The sequence below is a fragment of the Limulus polyphemus genome, unplaced genomic scaffold (genome assembly GCF_000517525.1).
Source record: "Limulus polyphemus unplaced genomic scaffold, Limulus_polyphemus-2.1.2 Scaffold1464, whole genome shotgun sequence".
Lineage (NCBI taxonomy): Eukaryota > Metazoa > Arthropoda > Merostomata > Xiphosura > Limulidae > Limulus > Limulus polyphemus.
The window spans coordinates 13,611-23,139 of record NW_013667074.1 but is presented as its reverse complement, the minus strand read 5'-3'; the positions used below and the strand labels follow the sequence as shown (position 1 = coordinate 23,139).

General features: G+C 30.0%; 2 protein-coding genes across 12 annotated transcripts in view; one reads left to right on the top strand and one right to left on the bottom strand.

Annotated features, from left to right (window-relative positions):
- LOC106463704 (serpin B3-like) overlaps positions 1–3,595 on the top strand; it is a 67,213-nt gene extending 63,618 nt beyond the window's left edge. For 9 of the 11 annotated variants that reach the window (XM_022391281.1, XM_022391280.1, XM_022391283.1 and 6 more), the window contains one exon: positions 1,924–3,595. In XM_022391281.1, the coding sequence (XP_022246989.1) occupies positions 1,932–3,131 (1,200 nt within the window). In that variant the 5' untranslated portion in view covers positions 1,924–1,931 and the 3' untranslated portion in view covers positions 3,132–3,595. Of the gene's footprint in view, positions 1–152; positions 267–1,923 lie in introns of those variants that run through there. The other 2 variants (XM_022391277.1, XM_022391284.1) reach the window with 2 other exon arrangements.
- A 4,678-nt stretch (positions 3,596–8,273) lies between these two features.
- Positions 8,274–9,529, bottom strand: part of LOC106463703 (NADH dehydrogenase [ubiquinone] 1 alpha subcomplex subunit 11-like) — a 13,249-nt gene continuing 11,993 nt past the window's right edge. Inside the window, exon 4 of the mRNA XM_013923761.2 lies at positions 8,274–8,552. Within this exon, the coding sequence (XP_013779215.1) occupies positions 8,365–8,552 (188 nt within the window). The 3' untranslated portion in view covers positions 8,274–8,364. The remainder of the gene's footprint in view (positions 8,553–9,529) is intronic.

Sequence of the window (9,529 nt, the reverse complement as noted above, 5' to 3'; positions counted from 1 at the left end):
ATTTCTTTTAGTAATTAATATTCTAACTAGATGATAGATAATATTTCATTTTGGTTATTCAATACGTGATAATGTGTGTTTTTCAAACATATAGATTTCAATAATTGATACTGGAAGAAGAAAAAGTTTTGTAATATCTTTTTTTTTTTTTTAAGTATAGAAGAAAAAATGCTAGTGATTTGAACATCAGTTTATATTATAAGCATGATAGGCCTTGTCTTAAGGCAAAGAAGTTTACCTGCCATGTTTGAAAGTAAAAAAAGTGGGTTAAGTACAACTTTTTTTTTCTTCTGCTTTGCTCTTTCCTCGTATACAAATGATTTAATAAATCATTACCTGAAAATCATGCTTCATATATTTCATAAGTTACTGTAAATTGTTCAATGCATGCTAATGAGTTAATTTTACTCTAACAAAAATTGGGTTACAGATTGCATTTAATACATTAGAATATTATTTAGGTAACAGCTGTAAATTTAGATACAATAATGATTTAGAAAATTGGATATATTAAAAAAAAGTACAATTTATTCTTTCAACAAAGAAAGAATGAAGTAGCAACAATATACATAAATATTTAGGTTCAAAATTTTTGATCAACATATTGTATATCACTGTCAATTCAGTTTAGTACAAGTATCTTAGTTGTAAGCTGAATTTATCAGTAAAAGATAGCAAAATATACAATCCCTTTAAAAATGTTTGATAAATAATTGCACTAATACTGAAATATGATAAATATTGAGTAAACAATAACGAAAAGTTCCATAAAAGTTTCTTCTATATTTTTTGCAAATTATTGCAGTGTGAAGTGAATATTAAGTTGGTATAAAAATTAAAAAATTTGTGAAATAAATGTAGATTAAACATTGGTTAAACCCTCAGGTATTTGAAGGGTAAAAAAAAAAACTGACAAAACTGTTATTTGAATGAGTATAAAGATACAGTATTGGAATAGTATGGGAAAATAAAGAAAAATATGAAGGAATTTATAAAAGAATTTGGTTTTCAGTTGTTGACAACAAGAATGGTAGTGAAAATATAAGAAGTGTTAAACTTTATCAACCTATTAAATAGACCTTAAATTTGTAAGAATACTTGTCAATAGAAATACTGTTAGCAGTTAAGAATGTGACTACCGAGTTTAAGAATTTCAAGTTCTTACTTTCATATTCATAAAGATCATCAGAAAAAGATGTAAAATGCATTGTTTGGGTGCTGAGGATATATTTCATATTTATATTCCCAACATTCCAAGATAATGGAAGAATATATATTATAAATTATATAATAATTTTTTTTTTTTAGCATCTAATAAAATTAAGAAGATATGATATTAAGAAGAATTTAAATAATTACTTGATGTATAGTTGTAATGAAAAGCTCAAGCATCCTTTTCGTTGTTTCTTGGAATAAATTTGAAGTAATATCACCAAATTATATTTTGGACATCCATAAGTGTAATGTCGAAACATTAGTCATTGTTAACCTACAAAATATGGTTAACTGCCATTGAGAAATACTCAAGCAAAAGAAGTTTTTCCTAATTTTATGGCACTTACCATTTTCTTTCCTTTCATTTTTCTTCACATGCTATTAAATGTTATTGTGATCTGTGTTATAAAGTTATACATTACAGGAGCTTCAAATCAGTATATCATAACACAATTTTCTCGGTAATTGTTAATTTGATCTTTTTTCAAATACGTGTTAACTCGTTTTTTCAAAAAACAAGTACTTGGGGTTGATCAGTTTCTATAAATTTAAGAATACACTATTGTATTAAAAACGAAACTAGACCCTTGAAACTAAGATATTTTATATGAAAATCGTCACTACATATATTAATCTAATTTTAAGTGGAGATAGCAGATTAATTAAAATACTGTTGAATTACAATTTTTGTTTTTTCTCCTATGACAGGTACAAAGATGCAGAAATTAAGACTTGTACTACTAATCTGGGCTTTAGTGATCATAACAACAGTTACTACAAGAGAATGGATAGGTGTCACCAGCACTGTAACACATAAGCTAGCAAAAGCTATCAATAAGTTTGCTCTTCGTCTTTACATGCAGTTACCAAAAAATGAAAATCATCTAATCTCTCCTCTGAGTATCTCAGTAGCCATGGGCATGGTATACCTTGGAGCCAAACATGAAACAGCACAAGAGATGGAATTAGCCCTAGGTTACAATGATGAACAACTTTATAATGGTGACATTCACAAAGGTTTCCAAAATATTCTTCATAATATAGAAAGATCTAAAGAAGGATACGAACTAATTGTAGCTAACTCAATGTTTTATCAAAGTGATTCTTTGATACTGAATTGTTATAAAAAAACTCTAGAAGAAATATATAAAGCTGAAATTACGGAAACTGACTTTGCTAATAATGGAGAAAAATCAGTTAATGAAATTAATTCATGGGTAGACAAGAACACGCATCATGAGATCAAGCAACTTTTTGAAAGTCCTTTGAGTTCTGATACTCGTTTGGTCTTAGTAAATGCTGTTTACTTTCAGGGTGCCTGGGTTTCTGAGTTCCTTCTAAAAGAAGGAACTTTCTATAATAATGGACAAAATCCAAAATCAGTTCCATTAATGTATTTAAGGCATGAAGTTCCATTTGCTTACATAGAAGATTTGGATGCCAAAGTCATTGAATTACCCTACAATGGAACATACATTAGCATGTTTGTTATTCTTCCAGTCATGAAAGATGGAATTTTAAACTTAGAAAGACGTTTGAGCTCCAAAATATTGGAACAAGTCACTGAAAAACTGACAAAAACTACAGTTGATGTAACCCTACCCAAATTTACGCTATCATATAAGAAAGAACTTTCTGAGACACTGCAGTCACTTGGCCTATTAAGCCTATTCTCGGAAGAAAAAGCAGACCTATCGGGAATCAATGGTGGAAGGGACATGTTTGTTTCTCATGTTAAACATCATGCTACTATTGAAGTAAATGAGAAAGGCAGCATGGCTACTGCTGCAACAGGTGTTGGTATTATTGGTTTTACTTATCAACCAAACTTTTATGCACACCATCCATTCTTTTTCTTCATAAAGGACAAAAGGACTGGGATAATTTTATTCACTGGGTGTGTAAATGAACTCTAAAAAAATTTCATTTATTGATGTGCTATACACAAATATCGTTATAAAATATTAATGGTCTTTTATGTTTTCTTTGTAATTTTACATGCATAGTTATTAATTAGTATTCTTTCAATCAAGAAACAAGAGAAAAAAATATATATATAATTTATTTAGAATACAGAAAAACTTTCAGAATTTGGTGGGATTAATAGATTTTGTATACCAAAATATTAAAAGTAATGCTATGGTTATCTACTTTTTATTTTGTAGTGCATCATGATTACATAGTTTTAAACATGTGTAAACTTCTCTAGTCTATGTTCTAAAAATATTCCTTTTGTCTTGATGTAGTTCTTATGCTCATGTTGTATGAACTTGAATTGCCTACTATCCATAAACCAAGAGGCTGAAGCTTAAAATACCTTAAACATGATTTTTTCTCTTTCTTTGATTCCTCTTTAAATAAAAGTATGCATAAATTCTAACATGCAGTGTAATGTTTTATTGAATCTATCCTACACAGTATTGCAGAACAAAATCATTTACATAACTAACTATAGTTTTTTTTTTGTATTGTATATTATTATATAAATGGACAGAATGCTCCTTGTGACAGTATATGTAGTAATTAAGAACTGATATTCACCCTGTGCACAAATGATTAGAATGCTTTTGGTTAGAGCAGGACTGAAATGATATACAGTTAATAACAACTGTCAGTTTTTAAGTCATCTGATTAAGTTAACTATGAAATAATTGACTTTTCTAGTATTTTTGACCAATACTGATCCTGAGATAATCTTGAATTTAATACATAGAGCTTATGACTTAATTACATATAAGTACAGTAAACCTCTGATCCTTAATGTAGATCTCCACGGTTACATCTTTACATTTTTATGCATATCTAGAACTAAAGGTCTGATATCCTTAAAAAAATGAAAATGCATTAGCACTTCTAATCACAATCATTGAAGCTAGGTCATTTGCAAAACTTACAATTTGATCAAAGTTTGGAACAAATAGTTTAAAAGAAAAAAAACCAAACAAAAGTGGTATTCACTACTGACCTTAAAAAACATTTTAATCGAGAAAATTAAAGTATCATTTGGATAATTTTAACAGCAAAAGAAATTTCAGGATTAATCATTAATTAAGACTCCATCTTTTGCAATAAGTCATAAAATATTTGTTTTAAATTATATATTAATAATTTTGAGGTCACTTTTAACTATTTGCCAAATTTAGACATAACTTTCTCAACGAAGGACTTCATCAAAGAGTCAATTAATTTAATGCTCACCCTAGTTTGCACTATAAATGTGAACTTTTCACTAAACATAATTGCAAGGAAATTATTCACACACTTGCAGGAAATAAATTAAATTCAAAAGAACACCTCAGATTGAATTAACTACACCATTTGGATAATTGTCTAATACTTAAAGGTCAGCCCTACAGACTATTATTTTTTTTTTTTCAAGTTTTCTCAAAACCTATAGAGAAATGATGGAAAATGGTCACATCTATTAAAAATACCCAAGTTGAGAAACAGGATACCCTACACACAGGAACAGTTACAATAAAGATTAGGAAATTTTGTAGACAACTATATTAGTGGTTTACAGGGCTTTAACCTTAACAACTTTTATGGCAACTGGTAAATGTCTTCCAGTTACATTAAAAAGAAAAACAGTTTCATGAGTCAAGTGCCCTTTATCAAATATAATTTGAATTTCTGGGGAAGTTCACTTTTTTTAAATATGTTATGACAAGTACAAACATTTTAAAATTACTTCAAATACAGGTGTTTTTTTTTTCTCTCTCTTTTTTGATAGCTTATATATTAATGAAACAAAAGTTTTCATGATCTGTTAATATATTTTTTGACAAAATATTTACATATTTAAATTTATACAAGTATATAATTTCAATGAAACTACAGTAAATGATAGGAATGCTTTTCTCCAGTTTTTGATACATAATTCAGAATAAACTGATGGAAGATCAGCTTAAACAATGTCATCTGGAGAGCACTGATTCTAATATATGATAACATGCAAATAATAAAAAAAATGGCAAAAAATGGTTGGCCCATATTAACTCTTGCAAATCTTTTTCGAAACATGGAAAGCACCAGTTATATAAAGTAAACCAAGGAAAGGGTTAAGACCTGTACTATTAACCTTGGCTGTACTGATCATGACAACAATTACTATCGGACAGTGAAGAGGTGTCACAAACACATAAACTAGCAAAGGCCACCATTAACTTTGTACATTATATATATATATATATATATATAACGAAAAACTATTGAATGCATTCATTTCTTAAACTTGCTATTTTAACTTTCAGAAGCCCACTGAAAGATGTGAAATAAACAATCAGAAAAACTTAATTGTTGTAATGTAGTTTTCCTTACAAATGTTACGTTTGCACCCAGATTTATTTTTTTGTGTGCGAGACTTTTATGATTGTATAAAACTGTCTGAATTTTCATAAACATGCTCAGATTATATTATGAACTGGAAATATAAATACCAGTGCCCCTCAATTGTCACTGCTTCAATACTAGAACTCACAGACTTTTAGGCAGCTACAGTAGACACCACTCATTTCAAGCCCTGGCTTAATACACTTCTAAGAACCTACGAGTGAAGGCAAAGACTGTGATAATATTTCAACCAAACATCTGCTGTATCAGTACCAATGAGGCCTTTTGCTTACCAGACCAAGTGGGATATGACCGACATAGTGGTCAAGGAACTATACATACCAATTTTCATGAACAAAGACTGTTAAACACATCTGCACATGCCAGAAAAAGAATATGATATGTAAATTGGTTCTCCAGGTATAAGATGGACTTATTAAATTAAAATTTTACGACAATTCTTTTGGGATGTTACACATCAACAGCCCTAAAAATATTTTTTTTCAAATCAACCCGATGAGCTTTTAGCAGACATCTAAGGAGAATTTATATGATCTCATGCCAAAATAGATTGTTTTTTGTCTCAACAAATATATACCAGTTACACATTTTTTCACAATTTATATCAATATTTTGATACAAAAAAAAAAAAAAGTATTGCAGAGCTTGATTTTTAAGGAAATTTCCAGGTTGTCTGGAGGGCTGTATTGAAAGATCCTATTATGACAATATCAATGTACAAAGACCCAATTACAAGAAGCTTGATGTTTGTATATCTTATTTATTTCCAAAAAATACAATTACTTTTTATTTTGCATTTTCACTCGACTAATTTTGTTGCCTTATTTCCTGGAAAGTTTCATTATATTGGAAAAAAAGAAGCCCAAACCATACTAATGTTACATAATATCTCAAGGAAACAAACAGTCAATGACCTGTAAAACATAAACAAAACAGCAATCTTGGCCAGTCATGTTCAATGTCTTCATTTTAACCAGTTTGGCCTGCCTGCCAAGTACAGCCTGTAGTAAGACTAGACTTGCATTGGAATTCTCATACATACAATTATACCATAATATGTGTGCACAATGCTCGAGTGCTGCATATGTACACACACACACATACTGCTGATATGTGTTGTCAATCATAACCCGTAATTTTGTATTAACCCGGAGAGAGACAAAGTTAGCCTTATTTTATTTATTGTTATTCTGTTTCATACTGATCAAAATTTTCATAAAATTTTGTTTGCAGTTATCATCATTACTTTCTATTTAATTCATGATTTTTCTCATGGTAGCTAGGCCTTCCATATTCCCAAGACTCGATTGTTTGTGTCTATGTAACGTTAGCCTTAGGCTTATACATGCATAATCGAAAGGGTTCACTGTTTTAACTATGAAGATCAATGACGAAAATTCTGAGTTTGGTTTTGTAAATTTGATTGTTTTAGTTTATTAGTTGATACAACCATGTTAGTTTTATTATTGTAAATATTTATACTAGAAATTAATCTCACTAAATATTCATGTTATTAGTGATTGTTTTTGTTGCAAATTCCTGCCTCTAAGCTGTATACACTGTAATGTTACCACACAGCCATTCATGGTCGTTGAACTCCATACAAAATGTCCATGCATAAAACACCACAGAGGCACAGCTTGTCCATGATAGAAAGTTTAGTGACTAAAACAGTATTATTAGCCAATCACAAAAGCAAACTTTTTTAATGTTTTCAGCCCCTTTTGGTGGATTGTACCAACATTTCTCTTGCACAAAGTACAATCGTTTTTTTAAGAAAAAAAATGGGCCAAAAGTTATTCTTGTGGGGGTTCAAATTTTTGAGTCTGTAGTTAGAGAATTTACCAATGATTTTGGTTGAGGATCAGAGTCAACACTATGTGTGTAGTGTGGGAATGGATAAGTGTACAGTAGACTAAAATGCTGTTTTGAGTAAGGGTCTGTTCCAGGCCACTAGTTATCCTTTGGACAACACAGAGGTTTAAGTTGGTCATCCGTGAAAGTTTTTAGTCATTTCAGATGACCGTTAAAATTCAGCCCTGTGTATTATAATATTAATATGATAAAAAAGTGGTCAAAATTTACTGATTACTTACTTAATCTTTGTTAGTCAATCTCAGACTTGGAAAGCAACAAGATGGTTTTCTATATACTTTGATTCTTGTCAGCAGAAAATCCAGTGAATTTTCAAATAAGTTTATAAATCCTGTAGAGTTGGAATTGTCCAAATTTCTTAAAACACTTCCTACAGTTATGAAGGTCCAGTGGAACACAAACATTTTTTTAATTATCTTTAAAATTCTGTCTTTCTAATTACAACAGTTAGTTATAAAAATTTTTCCTTCAATATTTCCAAATATTTGATAACACTAACACATTATCTTAGTTTAGTATTCTATGTTAAAATGTGCTGATTAGAAGTTACCTCTCATTTACTCTCTCACGGTTCTAATGTTCTTTTTTCTTATTACTGTCAAGTACTTTTTTCAGACTATAGGAATCCAAAGTAAAGTGACAGTGCTTTTACCACCTAAAGTCAACTCCTAATGAGCAAATACCTGTTTGTCATTTATCACTTATGTATATCACAATTAGAAATCAATACAAAACACATTTAAGCATTATATTGTTTTATTGATTTCTCTAAAGATATTTACATTACAATGTCTCCCTACACTTATTTCACTTGATCCACTGTGTCTTTGAAAAAAAGAAACAATTGGCGGGCTTAAAGCAGTTTTATTTGTGTAATTACTGGATTTGTCTAAACTACTATCAATAATGATCTCAAATCATTTACTGATCTTTTCCTGGGTCAGGGACTATATTTTTGCTCCAATCATGCTTATAGTAATTCAGGAAAGTATCCTGTCTGTCCTCCTTTACTGGAAACCAAACAAATCCATTGTCAATACCAAATCTCTTGAGCCAGCCAGCTATGCCAAGAGTTGCACACATTCCTAGTCCAACACCTAAGCTTTTATCTGTAACAGTAAATGAGAATTAAATTAAATTTTGGTAAAAATCTTCATACACATATTATCAGAAAATTGACATTTTAGCCAAGTCTTCTTAATCAGGTTTCATATTTTCTCTATAATAAGATGACATTTTGTTTACAAACATAAAACACCTTGAGTTAGAAAAAATTAAGTAAATCAAAACATTCTTACACTGTTATTTGATAAATGATTAACTCTTCAATTGGTACTTAGTGTCTGACCTTTTCAGAAACTCAACACATAGATGCTGAAATAAAAACACAGTACTAAAAGTACACACAGTAAAACTAAATCAGGTCGTTGGCTACCTAAAAATACTTGACTACTGAAAATAAGATTTTACTATACTATTCTATTTTTTATATTAACTTCTTACATATTTGATATTTTCTTTTGATTACATTTTCAATATGCAATCACTTTGTAAAGCTCTACCACCATGTGAAACAAGTATACTATTAACATAAGTTCTGACACACAAACTTATTTACCAAAAAAATCGCCATAAATTGAAGTCCATTAATAAAATGAAGCATACTGTTACGTATCTGCTTCTTTGTTAATTTCCCGTAGAAATTCTTTCCGAGAAACTTCAGCGATACAAGTCCTTTCTTTATTAAAACTAGTTTATTCTTTCTCGATACAAATTTTAGTAATACACAGAATTTCCACAGTCACTTTAAACTTAACAACCTTTATAACACACGCTATAAATCACAGCAATTCACACACTTTACTTACGGTGCCTACTGTTCGCTTGACTCAATTATCTATCTATCTCTGCAATGCAGTTGGTTTTTCTCACCAGGCTTATATATTAAAAAAAAGAGGGCTCTGGCCATTGCATCCTGCATAGTAGAGGGGTGTGCTTGCTTTACTTGTATCTTCAGTTGTGGACTGTTCGAGGCATCTACAAACTGATCCCTCAGCAACAGCTTGAGGAGATGGGTGGCACAGTT